At 37.2% G+C, this 20100-nt stretch overlaps 1 protein-coding gene across 3 annotated transcripts in view; it reads left to right on the forward strand.

Annotated features, from left to right (window-relative positions):
- MROH9 (maestro heat like repeat family member 9) overlaps nt 1-20100 on the forward strand; it is a 124173-nt gene that overhangs the window by 23675 nt on the left and 80398 nt on the right. For all 3 annotated transcript variants that reach the window (XM_063627205.1, XM_063627204.1, XM_063627206.1), the window contains 3 exons: nt 2231-2317; nt 5481-5585; nt 12022-12157. In XM_063627205.1, the coding sequence (XP_063483275.1) occupies nt 2231-2317; nt 5481-5585; nt 12022-12157 (328 nt within the window). The remainder of the gene's footprint in view (nt 1-2230; nt 2318-5480; nt 5586-12021; nt 12158-20100) is intronic.

Here is a 20100-nt window from a genome sequence, read left to right on the forward strand (position 1 = left end):
AATGTGTCTCAGCAGGTGATAATCTTTAGGGTCCTCCTCTTCACTCTTTTTAGTTATAACAGTCAGTGCACTAATCTATACCACTGGACTCCTTGTGAGTTCTACAACCCATGGGATTTTAATGGATTCTATAGGATTTGTAGGAGCAAATAGGCGAAGATATTTTTGGCTAATTGGTTTAGCAAGAATAGGGAGTTTGCTGGCAAGTGCTTCAAAGACTAGAATAGGAACACAGAAAGATGGAAGTAGAAAGAATCCTATAGCAAGATTAGCAAACATCTGTGGTCTACATTTCTTCAGCATTGCTATACAGTGAACTTGCTCTATAAGCTAGAGAAGAAATTCATGGCATACGGTATAAAGTGAGGTCTCAGCCTAGCCACCTCTCTCCTTTCTTCAGTTTGTGGAGAGAACCTAGAACACTCAGATGCAAAACTATCAGGCTAATTATTTCTTTTTATAAGAGCTTCTATACAAATCTCAGAGAATTTCAGCCTCATCTGCAATTGATGCAAGGTGACTTTAATTAGAAACTTTCTCAGCTATATCCTATATCCCTAACACAGATTTATAGGCTGCTATTTTTCCCAGATGTGCCGTTCTTTTCCAACTGTACTTCTTCCAAATATTCCTGAGTGGCTACCTGAGGATACCCAGAGATACTTTTACTTTTTACTGGTGAAGACCACTCTGGTAGTTGGGAGAAGAAAAATAACTTCTGAGTTAAATAAAAGTCTTCTTCCAATACTAGAAAGGAAGAAAAAATGTGTTGTTATATAGCATTTCAACATCCAAATGCCCCATGTTTATTAATGTTCCATATGTTTTATATATCAGCTACTCACACATGGAAATTTCCAATACCCACATAGCATACAATTTCTAATACCTACATAGTGTGTGGAACAATAAAGCTTACTGTTTCCATCTATTTACATATAAAATGTATTCAATTTTGGATTTTGTTTTGTTTTGTTTTGTTTGAGACAGGGTCTTGCTCTGTCACCCAAACTAGAGTTCAGTGGCACTATCTTGGCTCACTGCAGTGTCCACCTTCTGGGCTCAAGCAATCCTTCCATCTCAGCCTCTCAAGTAGCTAGGACTACAGACATGCACCACCATACCTGGCTAATTTTTGTTTTGTTTTATAGAGATGAGGACTCACTATGTTGTCCAAGCTGGTCTCAAACTCCTGAACTCTAGCAATCCTCCCACCTTGGCCTCCCAAATTGCTGGGCTTATAGGTGTGTGGCACTGTGTCTTGCCTGAATTATATTTAAATATGATGTTTGGATAACTTGTAGGTGTCAGCTAAAATAAGAACCAAGTCACATCATGCTTGAGTCTTCTCCAACCTATTTCAAATCACAAAGGCATAAAAGTCTATTTTTTTTTACATAGATAGTAGTAAGTAGCAGCACTTAAAATAGCAATTACTGTCTACTTCCATCACAACTATTCAGGTGGATATTCACAAATTATTGCTTTCAATGAACTTAAAGCAACAGTTAGAATAAAATATATTCATGAATTACATTCTAAAAGACAGTGGAAAATTGAAAAGTATAAGTACAAGAGTATCCCAAAACAAGCACTAAAAGGATAATCTAAAAATAGCTAAGGCAAGAGAAAATTTAAAATTTTAGAGGTGAGAATTTTTCTAAATGTTCACCATTAGAATAGGAAATAAAACTTCTTATAAATAGGGGGACAAAACTATTAGCCAGGGCTATGTTCTTTTTGAAAATGAACCCAAAATCACACATCCAGTGAAAATAAATCCAACGTATTGAATTCTCAAGCAAAGTTACATTTAAGCACAAAGAATGTTGAGGAAATGCAGCATTCATAAACATGGAAAAGCAATTTTTTATAAAATTAAACATATAGCTTTTCCTCCTATAAACATGGTAGATGCTTATTGTAGAAAATTTAAATATTATAGAAAGTCACTAAAAAATACTCATTCTACTTCTCAAAGAGAATTACATTTTTATGTTTTCGTTTGTCTTTTTCTTTGTACATTTTTTAATATCTGAGATAATGCTAAAATTCTTTAAATATGTGTGGCATTTTACAATTTGATTTTAAGTATTTTCTGTGTCACTGATTTATGTTCAAGGAATTGAAACCCAATTAAAAGTAACTTTTAAGCAAGAAAAAAAAACTGTAGACATTAGGTAAAATTTTATCTAAGTCTGGCTGACTGTGCAATGTTTTTGTGTTTCAGAATTTATACCACAAAATTTTACATATATATGAGAACATTCTTATGACCTTGGTGTCTAAAGACCTCTACAAATTACAGATCTTAAAGGTAAAGGGGAAATAAGTAGTTTAATTTTCTTGTCATAAATCTAGTATGCTCACTATGCTTTGCTTTCTTTTCATTTGCTATATTAGCATCTCCTTCAAGTATTTGATGGCTGAAAGTTATCCTTTACCACAAAAGAGTGAAATGTAGTCACTTCCCTTTATTTGAATTACAGAGGCACACTTTTAGGAATTTAATTTGGGAAGGACAGCATCAACAGGTACTTGAGAAACCAGGTCTCATGTGGTGATATATGTGTGAACACAGTTTGAAGTAGCTGAGAATAGTATTAGAGAGCAGTGTTAGCCTAAACGACCTTCAAGTTCACATAGCAATGAAACCATGCTGTTTATGTCTGTATTCATGCTTCTTCCTCATCAACTCAGGTGCTAAAGAAAATGCTGAGCATTCTATCTTCATGGATATTACTGTACCTAAAGAAGGCCTAACAACAATTCAAAACCCTATTTTTCACAACTGAGACCTCACTTCATTTTTTAATGTCCCAACCAGAGACAGAAGACTGCACTGCATGTCTTATGGTCTTCAATTTTGCATTCCTAACATGTTGGCGTCAGAGGCCAACTGTCTAGAACTACTGGAAAAACAGATCGATTTATCCTACCAGAAGCATCTATGAGCTGTATAAATCATAAATACACACAAGTAAAGGAGCAGTATTGGTATTTATGAAGACAAAAAGGAATTTGAAGGAAAATAAAAATGTATTAGGCTAATTTGTGCCTAATTTGAGCCGACTGTTTTTTTTAATTCATTTAAAAAATGTTATCCACTAGCTAGCCATATGCAGAAGATTGATATTGGATCCCTTCCTTACACCATATACAAAAATTAACTCAAGATGGATTAAAGACTTAAATGTAAACCCCAAAACTATAAAAATCCTAGAAGACAACCTATGCAATACCATTCTGGACATAGGAACAGGCAAAAATTTCATGAAAAACACACCAAAAGCAGTTGCAACAAAAGCAAAAGTTGACAAATGGGATCTAATTAAACTGAAGAGCTTCTGCCCAGTGAAAGAAACTATCAAGAGAGTGAACAGACAACCTACAGAATGGGGAAAAATTTTTGCAAACTATGCATCTGACAAAGGTCTAATATCCAGCATCTATAAGGAACTTAAATTTACAAGAAAAAAAATACTCCATTACAAAGTGGGCAAAGGACATGAACAGACACTTTTCAAAAGAAGACATACATGTGGCCAACAAGAATATGAAAAAAAGCTCAACCTCATTGATGATTAAAGAAATGCAAATCAAAACCACAATGAGATACCAACTATCACCAGTCAGAATGGCTATTCTTAAAAAGTCAAAAAACAACAGATGCTGGCAGGGTTGTGGAGAAAAATAAATGCTTACACACTGTCAGTGGGAGTGTAAATTAGTACAACCATTGTACAAAACAGAATGGTGATTCCTCAAAGACCTAAAAACAGAAATATCATTTGACCCAGCAATTCGATTACTGGATATAATATATCCAGAGGAATATAAATTGTTCTGTCATAAAGACACATGTACACATATACTTGTTGCAGCACTATTCACAATAGCAAAGACATGGAATCAACCTAAATAACCACCAATGGTAGACTGGATAAAGAAACTGTAGTACATACACCATGGGATACTGTGCAGCCATACAAAAGAATGAGATGATGTACTTTGCAGGTATTTGGATGCAGCTGGAAGCCATTATCCTTAACAAACTAATACAGAAACAGAAAACCAAGTACTGCATGTTCTCACATATTAGTGAGAGCTAAGTGATGAGAAAACATGGACACATATTGGGGAACAACAGATACTGGGGACTGACAAAGGGTGGAGGTTGGGAAGAGAGAGAGAATAAGGAAAAATAATTAATGGGTACTAGGCTTAATACCACAAGTTTATCTATATAAAAACCTTTACATGTACCCCTGAACTTAAAATAAAAGTTAAAAAAAGTTGTTATCCTCACAACCCTTCACCGTGATTATAAATCCTCCCCTTCCCTGCCCATGCATGCTCTTTTATTCACCCCATGACACTATCAATAGCTTCCATTTATTGAGTTAAGCATTGACTCCATGTCAGGCACTAAATTGAATATGTGGGTTATCTCATATAAGCCTTAACATAATCCCATGAGGGAGTTACTATTATTTCTTCCTTTCATAGATTTAAAAAAAATGAAAACGGAGAAAGGAACAATAATATATATAATGCTACTGTGTGGAGGAGCCCCTCTAGCTTGGGAGCCTGTTACTTAACCACTTTGTTCTTATACCTACCATGCCTAAAAGCTTCCCTGATTCTCAGAAAGGGCTGAAACCTCACTCCTGAAAAGGACAAGGCAGAGGCTGACCCCTCTGAGATTTAGAAACTCTTTCACCTTAGGAAATAGACTTCAAACATTTTTCACAATGGGAGCAAGAGAAGGTGAAGAGGTTTGGCCAACCATTGACATAAATATAGTAGTCCCTGACAGATTGCCTTAAAGAAGGCTATTAATGGCGATTGGCATATGAGGCATATGCAGTATTCTTCCCTTCTCAAGGTTGTAAATGTGTCCTTGCCTCTGAGGATTAAGAACAGCTAGAAGGTGCAGCTAAGACAGATTTGAATCAAAGTTTGCAAGAACTTTCTAACCAACCTGCCTCCAGTAATATACTCTCTAACCATCAGCCAGAATATTTGAGTGGTGAATTGGCAGAGGAATTCTGGAATAAGATGATATTGCAGGATCAGACAAGATTTTAAGTCTCTAAAGCTAAAAGGCAGATTGTCATTTAAAAATAATAGGGAGAATACATACTTTGAAAGAAAAAGAGGAGGGAAAGAAGCTGATAATCATATCACAGCCTCGTACTGAACTATTCATGGTGCCTAACAAAGTGACTATTATAGTGGATATTAGTAAATACTTTTTGAATAGAATAAAGTAAAATAAAACCCAGATACAGTTTCCATAGTAGATGAAGTAGTATACTAGATGCTTATTGTCTGTGTTTTTGAGATAAATGTAGGTTAAGTCTGAAATAACCAGGAGACTGTAGGAATGCCTGAATTGGTGAAGTTGGAGAATAGAGGAAAGGTTCTTAGAAAATGGAAATTTCATGGTTCTAGGATGACTTTTATGTTTCCAACAGGAAATGCTCGTGTGGATGAGTAAAGATAGCTCATATCTGCAAAAGAGAATAATGGTGATCATCAACAAGGTGTTAAGATTTACAGTCAGGAAAGTCAGAAAATATGTAAGTCACAGAATATAATGATGCCACCTGATTCTGAAGACTGTATTTCCATAGTGCTGCTTTCCATGTCTTGGGTCCTAACACTACTTGACAGGTCCTTGGTATTATCGTACTGGTAGGTTGGTTGGGATATCAGAAAAGGAGTCAATATCCCACGTGACTTTTTGTCAATCAGAACAGAGTTTCTCAAACAATTGGTTAAGATGCATCATGCTTTATGCAAAGAGCATGAGGGTGTTAAAACCAGATTCTTGCTGACTCTGAAATTTCCTCTGTAGACCACAATTTGTAATTTTTAAAATTCTTCCAACCTTATCTGTCTTCTTATATATTACTTCCTAAAATAATTTGAAAGCTGTTATTTATTTTAAATTTATACAAGTAATCCTCAAGTTCTTTCATTGTGAAACATGCTAGAGGTAGAGCATAAATCTCCCTTTACTATCCTCGCCACACCAACCCTGTCCGTAGCCATGTCAGCATGATGTGTGTCCTACCAAACCACTTTCAATGTGCACACCCACATATAAAACACACACTGAAATACATAGCTTTATTATTTATTGTTTCTTTACTAAAGTTATATTTACATATGGTTCTACAATTTGCTTTTTTCACTGAAACAATATATCCTACAGATATTTTCATGTCAACATATGTAGATTCATTATTTTAAATACAGTATATAGCCCATAGTTTTGACATATTATGATCCACTTAGCTATTTTTCAGTTGATGGACATTAAAGTATCATTTAATTTTTTCTGCTTCAAACAATACAAAATGGGCATCTTTGTGCAAGTACATGAGTGTGTACCTGGAAAGGCTTAAAAAGATAATGGTCAGATAAAGAAGTCTGACAGGTTAAAGTTTAGTAACACAAAATTGTCCACCAATTTGCATTCATGTAAATATTAAGGTGCCCATTTCCTTACACCTTCACAAATACTGGGATACAATCAGACTTTTTAATTTTTGCATTTCAGATGGAGAACAAATAGGTAAGTCATAATCACCAATATTTACTTAGTTTGTCTATACTTTGAATGATGTCATGGCCTGCCTTCTCAAAAAGCTTTTGCTACCTATGAACATTTCCCTTTTGTGGATACTGTATATTCAGCCTCTGTTTCCTAACTCATCCTTCACAGCGGTTTGTAAACATACTCTGCTAATTACTTATCTGATTGCTGGAGTCACTTCAGGAGGAGATAAAAGTAAAGAGGATGAGAAACATGCATTCATGATGTTATCTTGAGCCATTTTCTACTGCTTGTACAAGCAGTCCCCAGATTTATTGAGATGAAGAATCTAGATCAGCTTTGTAATACATCTGAATTTTTACTATTTTGTTTAAACTCAGCTTTGGAACATAATACAATTTACTTAGATGGAGGATACAGTCCAGGATGTTCTTTGTATCATGCTGAGTCCCTATTTCAGTGTCCAAAAAAAAGAGAGCGGCTTATTTCAATCTTCTGATTCTCTGACCTGGGAAGGCAGCCTTTCTCTAACTTCTAAAATAGCTTGAGTTATACATTTGGTGTCCAGAAGGTTCACCATTGAAAATTTTGCAAGTGAGGCTTGAAATTAAGTGCATCTCACCACTCAAGACTGTTTCCTGCACAGCTCCTAAAATGTGTTATATACTCAGCAAGTATTTGATGACAATTGTTTAACTAGAGCCTAGTCACATGTTTCTCTCTGCATTTGATATATTCTAGTGAGTTCCACTCAAGCAGCAGATAGACATTTTGGAGTTTCATCTTCTATCACCTCTTTCCATTACTGTAGTGGAGTTCATTCTCCTTTGTATACATCCCATCCTTCAACTGCAAAGGAATAAATATGTAAATTCACATGTGTAGCAGAAGGTTCTCATAAATTGTTAGTTGAGGGTTCCTAGCTGTAACTCAGATTTGTTCGAGAAACCCAACGGAATAACCTATTACTCGGTTCTGCAACGGTCACTAAGTGCCACCAGGTGGAAGTACTTCAGTATTTTCCAGAACATTGAAACTAGAGCTAGAATCAACCAGCTCGTCACAATCAGGGAAGCATAAAACTTCAATCAGTTCGCTTTCTCTTTAAAATAATGTCTTGTAAAGATGATTAAGCCAGTGAAATTAATTGGGGAGGCAAATATACAAAACAAAAAAATCAAAACACATTGTTGACAAATTAAAATCTGAGATTCCCACAGCCCTAGTCTGTGTATCTCTGTATCTGACACATTGTATATCATCAATGAATATTTGTTCTACCCTTCTCTAAGTGCATCCACCTCATTTGTTCTCTGGTACTGTTCCTACATTGGATAGACTATTTTCTTCATAGTAACCCTAGCCTAGGTCCTCCAGAGTGTCAGAGATTCTTGTCCTATTGAACAATTCTATCATTTTTATCTTGTCATAAACATTTTTAAAGTGATGATTTGTCTCACATGACTCTTGTGCCCATCAGGGTAGAGAAACTCCTACACTCAAAGCACATGTTCCTTCAATTAAATGGTTCAACTTTCAACAGGCAAAGAAATGTAAGTTAAGCATGTCAACTTATAGCATTAAGATTTTTTTTTCCTAGCTTTGTTCCTTTGGCACATCAGCATTTAAAAATGGATGGTGGATTTCCAGCTAAATCTAACAAATTGCCCATGTGTATATATCTCCTTCTTCTCCAGAGTCTCCACAAAATTATGGTAATCAAATATTTTAAAAGTATAAATACACAGCAACAAAAAGAATTAATGAAGTGTTTTCAATGGGCTAGTGATGCCAACAAATTTCTGGAAGACAGATTAGGTAGAAGATAAAACCTGGCAGGGGAATTGAATGGTGGGAACCCATGAGCATTAGGGTAGGGGTTAGCTGAAAGAAAAGTAGTTTGCCCTGTAGAACCCTAGAGATGAGTTCTGAAAGGCCAAATAATGATAAGGGCTGGGAGTCAAAGGCAGGCTGGAAACATATGCATTAATTCAAAGGATTAATTGAACGCGTGTACAGAAGAACCTACGCTGTCCCGCATTCCTCTTGACACACATTGGCAGACAGAAGTTGAGAATTTTTCTTTTGCAAAAACCATTGTTAAGTTCCCTGAGAAAAGAGTTTTGCATTCTGTCTAGATATACTACAGCATGACCCCAGCCTCCCTCCTAGCTGCTCTAAAACAAAGTACAACAGGTGGCAAGCCTTGCTCACACACAAAACCCCATCAAGAGGCATTACGTCCTTAAATATTAAGCAGAAACCACACTTTGTGAAATTTGGGGAAACTTTCCAAATAAAAGAGACAGATAAAGGTAAATAAAGAAAAAATTTATTATTAAAGATAGAGAGACAGCTGGGCTTTGTGGCTCATACCTATAATCCCAGGGCTTTGAGAGCCTGAGATGGGAGGACCTCTTGAGCCCAGGAGTTCTAGGCTGCAGTGAGCTATGATCACGCCACTGCAGTCCAGCCTGGGTGACAGAGTGAGACCCCATCTCCAAAAAAATTAAAAATAAAAATAATTTTAGAAATAAAATAAAGAGGTAATGCAGGGTACAGATGAGAAAGACATAGGTACATACCAAAAGGAAATATAACTAAAGTGAGCATGGCCTATACATTGAATAATTTTACCTAGTCATGGTGAGACCATATTATTGATTTTCAACTTTTAGAATTAATCTATAAACCCAGCACAGGAAAACTTAAATGAGTTACTGAACACAATGTAAATGCTATGAGCTCAAAAGTGCAAAAATTAAAGTGCAGAGAATAGTTTAGTGGTTCTCCAACAAGTTATACATAGAATTGCCATTTGACACAGAAATCTTAGGTATATACGTAAAAGAATTTAACAGTTATCCAAACAAAAACTTGTACAAAGTGTTCATTGCAGCAAAATTCACAGTCACTGAAAAGTGCAATCTAAATGTCCATCAACAGATAAATGAACAAATAAAATGTAACATACTCATATGGCATATTATCCACTCAAAAAAAGGAATAAAATTGTATACATGCTACAACATGCATAAACCTTGAAAACATTATACTAAGTGAAAGAAGCCACGCACAAAAGGCTACATTTTGTATGATTCTACTTATGTTCCTATTCTGTTATGTTTTATCCTGTTACATTCCTATTCTGTTATTCTGTTCTATGAAACAAGAAATAAAAGTATTAATATATTAGTAAAACACAAAAGTAGAAGAATTAAAAATAATATACTATGATGAGTAATGTTCTCTATTGAGAGAATTGTAGCAAAGAGGAAGAATGGAATTGAGATAGACAATGTCTCAAACTGATGTTAGAAGCGAAGGTGCATTGTTTATAGAAAGAGGGGCGACTTCCAGAAGAAGCAGCTGAAAACCATAGAAGTGGTTGCTTCTGGAACCAAGCACTTAAAACTATCATTATTGTTAAGATAAGGGACTGGAGAGGCCAGATCTACAAAGAAAGGGCACAGTTAAAAGGGCCAGAAAACTAAGCAGGAATACTTAGGTTTAGGAGTGAGTACCGAGTAGCTACTTTTCTCCAGTTTTTAAATATTTGCTTCTTTTTAGTACTTGGGTAGATTTTCTATAAAGGCAGGATATATCATATTGAAAGCTCTCAAAGTCTTGTCTTAGAGGAGGGGTAACTGTGGTTGTCATGCTTCTGAAGGGGCTTGGCAGGATATACATCAGTGTGCTCCACGATCCACGCTGCCTTACTCCTCTCTCAGCCCACCTTGGGTCATGTCCCACTCCCTAAACATGCCTTTTTAGTTGGTGACAGTAAGTGGATATGCAATCTAAGCACGACCACACATACTCTGCCAGAGACATACACCTAGATAGATCCTAACTGGCAAACAGAACAGAAGGAAACCAGTAGGAGCTTCATTTACAAAAACATCTACTAAGAACTACACATCTAACAAGCTACTGAGCAGGGATAATCAGAGAGGACATTTGAGGCAAAACCTGTAATATAAGATGACTGTAAGGCCAATCCCCTGTAAGTGGTGCTCAGCTTCAGTGAGTTAAGCTGTGAGAAGTACTACTCTTCTCTCATACCCAGTAGAGAGAGAAAACTTGCTCCTTTTTCTCATGGCCATACACAATGATGGTTTTTAAGATCTTGCCATCGAGTGGGAAAAAACAACTTGGAATGCAAACCCAAAGAAAAGGACATCCAGGGAAAGAGAGCACTTCTCCCTAGGGTCTAGAGCAGAGGCTGTCTGCTCCCAGATTCTCCAAAGGCACAGAGCTCCTAAAAGGCAAAGGACCAGGCCAGTCTTTGTATGGGTAGAAAAGAATACAAGGAGAATATTCACAGAAAAAAGAGATTTATAATCTCTCTTCTCCTACTGAGATCATCACTCCCCACATCACAATTCAATTATGGCCTTGCCCCATGACCTAGATGACCCAGATCACTTCATATTTCTTCCTTAGGAATTTCTGTGTGTGTGTGTGTGAGAGAGACACAGTGGGCAGGGAGTGGTGAGTTAAGCCATGTAAAGGGCAGGGAAAATGGGGCATGAAAAAGGTCAACAGAAGCAGAAGCAGGCCTTGGAATCTCCCTAGAGTTTACCATCAACAATTGCTCCAATCATCAAAGCCTCTACCTAGGAGAAGTACTCACTTGTCTTGGAGGCAAGAACTATCTGCAAGCCATGCTGCTAGTTTGCCAAATCTACATTTAATCAGAGCCCTTCTTTGTCTAAAAAAAGACACGCAAAATTGGTAAAGGGCACTCATACTCTCATTAAAGCAAATGCCTTTTCTACCTTTCCTCTTTTCTCTCTCTACTCCCTTTTCTGTTTGGATATTATCTATCAAACAGGTTCATTAAGGTGAAAGTCTAAATATTTGATCAGTCTAAGGGTTGAAGAAGTTGTAGAAAGAAATACAGAAATATTTTGGTAGTAGCTTTGACATCAAAAGCAAATGCTCTGCATTTTAAAAAATGAATTTCCTTGAGAAGAGTCAGAATAACTTCCGGAGGAAAAGTGGCATGACTCCTCAATGATTTGTAGAAACATCTAGTGTTTCGTATGTGAAGAAGGAAGTACTAAAGGTTTTGGAAATACACGTCCCAGCTTACCTTTCTATGTCCTGGGAATTTGCTACCTGCAAGTGACTACCCACTGCATGGCATAGAAACTAACATAAGTTGAGTCACCATTATGTCCAAGTACTTTCCTAGGAATTTTTCTTCTTGTCATCAGTGTTACCCCTTACTGTCCACAATAACTGTTACAAAGTGGAATTTATTATCTTCATTTCACAGATGAGGAAATTGAGAGTCAGTAACAGGGCCAGGATTTGATTACAGATATTATAAACTCTGAAGCTTATCTTAGAATCCTGGTCTGATTTATAACAGGATCAGATGCATGCAGACATTTTCATGTTGGCTATGCATAGCAAATGCATGTTCTCCTTTGTTTCTCCATTAGACAAGTGTTGATGCTCCATGTTTGGGTCTCCTGGCAGCAGAGCTCTCTCTTTTGTGTTCCCATGAAGATCCCTCGACTGTACAACAAGCATCATTGGGAATGTGTCACCTTCTCTGCATTGCACAGTGTCAGAATGGTAAGAATGGTTCACCATCTTTTCTCAGGATTACTAAGAATATGTCCCTCGTTATTCAATTTATGGGTCCTGGGAAGGCTCTACGTCTGTTAATTTCTAAATCCTGCCCCAAGAGTCATAGCTATACTTTCTAAAATGTGTCTTTTAATCTTTTTAGCATTGTCAAGAAATTTTGGTAATAGTGTGGTTGGTTCTTCAAGATTTATAAAGTACTGTGCTTAGATTACTTGAGGGTTAATGGTAGGGAGAGGAATGCTGGGTGCATCCAGGGAGGACGGAGAAGGGGAGAGTTTACCAATAGGACTTTAAAAATGCGGTATTTTTTGCCATCTAATTGAGCATCTGATAGACTACTCAGAAGATTCTTGCTTCAATGGTGGAGAAAAATCAGCCTAGGATTAAAATAAATGTTGCTATGGCTTGTCTAACAAAGCATAAAAGCAAGACCTGAAAGTATTAAGCTATTTCCAAGTAATTTAATTGCATTTTTGAACAAAGCTTAAAAATATTTGTATATTTGTAAGGGGTGGAGCCTCTGTCTATGGAGCCTATGCCTCTATTTCTGTCCAGGATGTAATAACAGAGAACAGATTCACTCTGTTTACACTCTTATAATAAGCAACATTAAAAATATATATAGTTTGGCAGGGCGCAGTGGCTCACGCCTATAATCCCAGCACTTCGGGAGGCTGAGGTGGGCGGATCACGAGGTCAGGAGATCAAGACCATCCTGGCTAACACAGTGAAACCCCCTCTCTACTAAAAAATACAAAAAAATTAGCCGGGCGTGATGGCGGGTGCCTATAATCCCAGCTACTTGGGAGGCTGAGGTAGGAGAATGGCGTGAACCCAGGAGGTGGAGCTTGCAGTGAGCCAAGATCATGCCACTGCACTCCAGCCTGGGTGACACAGCAAGACTCCGTTTCAAAATAAATAAATAAATAAATAAATAAATACACACACACATACAATTTTCAATTCATTGTACATTAAATAACAAAGGACAATGACTCTTGAAAGATGAGAAGATGAGAACGAATGAGGTGGGGTTTGTAATTGTCTGAGCTTACCATCTAGGGTACATTTCTAAGAGCCAACACAAAAAGAGATAAGCCAGTGGTCTCATCAAGTTAAAAAGACAGAAATGGGAGTCCAGAGAGGTCAACAGCTAGAGTTGAAAGGCCAGGGTACCAGAACGGAGTACATGAGTGCATGCACACGCATACACACACACACACACGCACAAATGCACAAACTCAAGATCTAAAGAGAGCTCCCTTTAAGTATTTAGCTGAGTACTAATGAGGACATGCATGCGAGTAAACTGCCTGAGTTTGAAGGGTAGGAAACAACAAAAATGATTGGAGAAAAAGATCCAGTGCTCAACAAAGGCTAGTGATAATGCCTGTGCCTGTAAGCCAGAATTAAAATCTTATAATTCACAAGTACCGAGGTAGAGTACTCAGACGGGTTTTGTCTCATTAGGAGAAAAAAAAATCATCCCTAAACTGTTTTAGTGCACTTAAAAAGGCCTTAAAACAAGATCTAAAAGTATCACTATCTCCAAATATTTTAATTACTTACCAAAACAAAGCTGAAGAATACCCCTAGAAATAAAAAAAAAAAAAGTTCCTGCACTCAACAAGTTAAAATTAACAATGTCTGAAATCCAATTAAAAAAAAATTATTAGGCTGGGCACGGTGGCTCATGCCTGTAATCCCAGCACTTTTGGAGGCCGAGGTGAGCAGATCACCTGAGGTCAGGAGTTCGTGATCAGCCTGGCTAAAATGGTGAAACCCCGTCTCTACTAAAAATACAAAATTAGCTGGGCATGGTGGTGTGTGCCTGTAATCCCAGTTACTCAGGAGGCTGAGACAGGAGAATTGCTTGAACCTGGGAGGCAGAGGTTGCAGTGAGCTGGTATTGCACTACTGCACTCCAGCCTGGGCGATAGAGAAATGGCATAAATGATAGAATGAGTAGAGTGTGACATTAAAAGAATTATTATAACTATATTCCACTTATTAAAGGAATTAGAAGATAAAAACATCTTAAGTAGAGACATAGAAAAACTCCTAAAAGACCTATATTGAATCTCTGGAGGTAAAAATTACAGTATCTGAGAAGAAAAATTCTCTGGCATGGATTAACAACAACTTTGCAGAAGAAAAGATTAATGAGCTTGCAGACATAGTAATAGTAATTATCAAAATTTAAACAGAGAAATAAATGACTGAGACAAATAGAGCATCAATGAGCTATCAGGCATGTCTAATTTGAGTCTCTGAAGAGCCTAATACATATCTTATTTGAGTCTCTGAAAGTGAGAAAGTAAGGACAGAAAAACAAATTAAAGAATAATGACTGAAAAATTTTCAAATGTAATAAAAGCTATAAACTCACACACTGAAAAGCTCAGCAGAGAACAAGAAATGTGAAGAAAAGAACATCAAGGCACATCATAATTAAATTGCTTACAACAAGTGATAAAGAAAAAAATCTTAAAAGGAGCCAAAGAGGAAAAAGGACATTACATATAGAGAAACAAAGATAAGGGTGACAGCAGATTTCTCACCAGAAATGACACAAGTTATAGGCAATGAAGGAACATCATAAAACACAGAAAAGAAAGAAAAAGTCAATCTAGAATCCTTAAACCAGTAGTAATATCTTTCAAAACAAAAAAATAAAATAAAGACATTTTAGATACACAAGAGTTGGTAGAATTAATTACCATAAGATCTTTAACTGCAAGAAATGTTAAAGAAAATTCTTGTAGAAAAGGAGATTATACCAGATGAAAATCTAGATCTACAAAAAGGAATGAAGAGCACTGGAAAACTTCAACAATATAGATAAATATTCATTTATCTTTCTTATTTAAATCTCTTTAAATGATAATCAACTCTTTAAAGCAAAGATAATAACAAAAGTAAAATGTATAAAAAGAGTAATACAAAAACTTAAAGGGAAAAATGTATAAATGTGTTCTAAAATTCTTCTCCTATGCACAAAGTTATAAAATAACACTTGAAAGTAAACTAATAAGTTAAGGATGTATCATCTAAACCCTAAAGCCACCACTAAGATAATATAGCAAAAAGTTATATATAATAAGCCAAAATGGAGCTAAAATGGAATCAGAGAAAATAATTTAAAATGAGGCAAAAAAGAATAGACAAAAACAGATAACAAAAAATAGGAAACAAATAATCAAGAAAAAATTTTTAACCCAATCATAATAAATGTAAGTATTCTAAATACCCCAAGTAAAAATGCAGATTGTCAGACTGAATAAAAAGCAAGCCTCAACTATATGCTGCCCACAAGAAACTCACTTTAAATATAAAACATACATGAATTAAATGTTAAAAGTTAGAAAATGATATAACATGTTAACAATAATAAAAAGAAAATTGGAGAGGCTACATTCTATTATTATAAAAAGATATATTTTAGAGGTAAGAATGCCTCCAGGGAAAAGAAAGTCATTTCATAATGATAAAGGGATCAATTAATTAAGGAGACATAATAATTATTTTTTGAATAGATTTAGGGGGTACAAATGCTGATTTGTTGCATGGATATATTCAGTAATATGCATCACCTAAATAGTGTACATTTTACCCATTAGGTCCTTTCTCATCCCTCACCCTCTTTCATCTTCCCACTTTTATGAGTCTCTAATGTCTATTAATCTGCTCTGTATGCCCATGTGTACACATTATGTAGTGAGAACCTGTGGTATTTGACTTTCTGTTTTGAGTTATTTCACTTAAGATAATGACCTTTTTTGCCTCAATGATCAGTCTAATACTGTCAGTGGGATGTTGAAGACTCCCACTATTACTGTGTTGGATGCTGAAATCTCTCACTATTATTGTATGGGAGTCTAAGTTTCTTTGAAGAACTCTAAGAACTTGCTGTATGAATCTGCGTGCTCTTGTGTTGGGTGCATATTTATTTAGGATGGTTAAGTCTTCTCATTGAATTGAATCCTTCACCATTTATGTAAATGCCCTTTTTCATCTTTTTTGATCTTTGTTGGCTTAAAGTCTACTTTGCCTGAGATTAGGTTTGCAACCCCAGCCTTTTTCTGTTTTCCATTTGCTTGGTAGGTTTTTCTCCATTTCTTTATTTTAAGCCTGTAAGTGTCATTACATGTGAGATGGGTCTCTTGAAGACCGCATACCATTGGGTCTTTGTTTTTTATTAAGCTTGCCTCTCTGTGCCTTTTAATTGGAGCATTTAGCCCATTTACCTTCAAGGTTAGTGTTATTTATGGATTTGATCCTGTCATGATGTTTAATTATGTCATGATGATTAATTATGCAGACTTGTTTGTGTGATTGCTTTACAGTATTACTGGTCTGTGTACTTCAGTGTGTTTTTACTGTGACTAGTACCAGTCTTTCCATATTTAGTGCTCTTTTCAGGAGCTCTTATCAGGCAGATCAGTGGTAATGAATTTCTTCAGCATTTGCTTGTCTAAAAAGGGTCTTATTTCTCCTTCACTTAGGAAGCTTAGTTGAGCCAGATAAGAATGTTGAGGCCAGGCATGGTGGCTCATACCTGTAATCCCAGGACTTTGGGAAGCTGAGGTGGGTGGATCAATTGAGGCCAGGAGTTTGAGACTAGCCTGGCCAACATGGTGAAACCTCGTCTCTACTAAAAATACAAAAATTAGCTGGGCATGGTGGTGTGTTCCTGTAGTCCCAGCTACTCAGGAGGCTGAGGTATATAAAAAAATGATAACATATTTTCTTTTTTCATTTTGACCTTGGAGAATCTGATGATTATGTGTCTTGGGGATGCAGAATTGTGCAGGGGTTGTCTGTATTTCCTGAATTTGACTGTTGACCTCTCTAGCAAGGTTGGGGAAGTTTTCATGGATGATATCCTGAAATGTTTTCCAAGTTGTTTGCTTTCTCTCCATCTATTGCAGGGATGCCAATAACACATAGAATTGGCCTCTTTATATAATTTTGTATTTCTTGGAGGTTTTGTTCTTTCCTTTACATTCTGTTTTCTTTTTCTTTTTTTTTTTTTCTGACTACCTTAATTCAGAGAGCCAGTCTTCAAGTTTCAAGATTTTTTTCCTCAGCTTCATCTATTCTGCTGTTAATACTTGCATTTGCATTGTGAAATTATTGCAGTGTGTTTTTCAGCTCTATCAGGCCAGTTAGGTTTTTTTATACTGGCTATTTCATCAGTCAGCTCCTGTATCATTTTATTGTGAGTGTTAGTTTCCTTGGATTGGGTTTTTCTATTCTCCTGAATCTCAATGATCTTCATTCCTAGCCATATTCTGAATTATATTTCTGTCATTTCAGTCAATCCATCCTGGTTAAGAACCCTTGCTGGAGAACTATTTCCGTCATCTGGAGGACATAAGATACTCTAGCTATTTGAGTTACTGGTTCTTTCTCAGCTCTGCATGAGGGTATTCCTTTAACTGCAGTGGAGATTGAGTATAGTCAGTAGACTTCCTTTCTGGATGTCTTCACAGGGCTGAGCCTTGTACAGGGTCTGTATTTGTATCTGACTTCTCATCTTTGGTTTCATGGTAGGGTATGTTAGTGAGATATTTTGTTGTTGAAGCTTTAGAGTGTGATCTGGTCTGGTCAATGGCACTTAGGCATAGTGGTCAGTTGGTAGACTCTTGCTCAGTCTGGCTCCTGTATATTTCCTTACAGTAGCAGCTGTGCTCCTTCTCAGTGCCCTGAAAGCATGGGCTCCTTTCCCACTTAAGTGTTTGCTATAGATCATGGCTTGGCACTTCCGGGATGCCTACCACAACTCTGGTAGGTTTATTTCAAGGTTCATGTTTCCTCCCCAACTTGGAGGCAGCAGAGAAAGGGACATCAGCAGTGATTGTGGCCAAGGGTCTTTTACTTGTCTTCTGGAGGCTCCACATCAGAGAGATGCAGGTCAGCAATTACTCAGTGCAGTCAACCCAGGATTAAAGGTCTGTGATGTGGGCCCAAGCTAGGAGTTCCCTGCCTGGTGATGATCAGGGAACATGAGTAGAACCCACGGGAGACAGACTGGCCCTCTTTCTCTGGGTTGATTGTAGCTTGTTGGAGTTGCAGATTAGGTACTTACAGTCTTTGCTCCTTCTTTAGTCTGAGGGTAGCAGGGGTAGTACCACTGCAGAGGCAGTGGCAGAGGAGTTTTCAGTTGCCCCTGTGAGCTCTACTTCCAAGAAACATGGAGCTGCTATTATTGAGATTGTTCAGCCAGTAGGGTGGGACAGCTAAATTGCTGGTATGAGCTTGGGGTTGTGCTTATTGGAGAGCAGGGGTTCAAAGGCTCTCCAGGTGGAAAGATTGGTCTCCTCTCCCTATGGTGACTGTGGTGTGCTATAAGCTCAGGTGTAGCCCTCAGGCTCATTTCTTCCCCAAATTGAGGGCAGCAGGGATAGAACTCTGCTATGGCAGTGGCAGAGGGGCTGTCAAACACCTCTGGGAGCCTCTCCCCAGGGAGAATCCAGGCCACTTACCAGTGGATATGCTCAGCCATGGTTGTGGGTGACCATTCTGCAGTTATAAGCCAAGGACCCTGGCTGGTGAGGAGTGAGGGTTGGGTATTTCCGGGGAATAAGGGCTAGACTCCTTTTCCTCCTGTGGCTGGAGTGTGTTGGAGGTGCCAGTATAGTGACTAGAACCTTTGTTCCTCCCCCAAGCCCAAGGGCTGCTAAGGGAGTACTACTGCAATTGCAGTCACAGAGGTGTTGTGGTTTGACTCTGGGATTTTCTACTCAGAGAAATGCTGGCCTGCCTCTGATTGAAGGGGACAGGTGGGAGCAGGGTGGTTGTGCTGGAGTCCAAGGTCAAGAGGCCCTGTCCAGTGAGGAGAAGGACTGAGACCTGTGTAGAAAATAGCCCAGCCACTTTTTCATGTCAGGAATGCTCTGTACTGGGAATCCAGACCAGCCTTTGGTCCCTACAGACTCTCAAGAGCCTGGAGACAGTAAGGGTTATAAGACAGCAAAGATGGCAACTCACCCTCCCAGGGAGGTCTGTCCCAGGGAGTTGCAGAGATGCTACTGGCTCAGTAGCTCTGGTGGATTGCTGGAGATCCAAGCCAGGAGAACCTGTTCAGTGAAAGCTTAAATGATTGTCAGCATTTTGTAGCAATAAAATGTTTTTAATTAAGATACGTATGTTTTTATACATAATGCTATTGCATACTTAATAGAATACAGCATAGTGTAAATATACATTTTATAGACACCAGGAAACCAACAAAATTAATGTGGGTTACTTTATTGTGATAATCACTTTATTGCAATGATCTGAAACCAAACCTGTAGTATCTTTTGAGGTATGTCTGCACTTAATGGTGAAATACTGAATGATTTCCCTGAAACATCAGAAATAAGACAAGGATGTTCACTGTCATTACTTCTATTCTATTCAACATTGTGCAGAATAGAACTGAGAGTCCAAAAATAAATCCATATATATAGTCAGTTGATTTTTTATGAAGTTTCAAAGGCAATTTAAAGGAGTGAGCAAAAACTTTTCAATAAATTGCATTTGGAAAAAATGGGTATTTATAGGCAGAAAAACAACTTTGATCCATACTTCATACATATTCAAAAATTAATCCAAAATGAGTAATAGAACTAAATGTAAAATCTAAAACTATAAAACTCAAAGAAATTTGGGGGCCTTGGATTAGGCAAAGATTTCTTAGATACAATAGTCAAAGTATAAATGAAAATAAATGATAAATTAGGTATTTCTGCTCTTTGAAAGATACTGTTAACAGTTAAGCCACAGACTGGGAGAAAATATTTGCAAACTACATATCTGATAAAAGACCCATATTCAAAGTTCATAAAGGACATCAAAACTTTGTAAGAGGAAGAGAGGAAGTCATCTCTGTTTGCAGATTACATGATTTCATATTTAGAAAACCCCATCATCTCAGTCCA

The sequence above is a fragment of the Symphalangus syndactylus genome, chromosome 12 (assembly GCF_028878055.3).
Source record: "Symphalangus syndactylus isolate Jambi chromosome 12, NHGRI_mSymSyn1-v2.1_pri, whole genome shotgun sequence".
NCBI lineage: Eukaryota > Metazoa > Chordata > Mammalia > Primates > Hylobatidae > Symphalangus > Symphalangus syndactylus.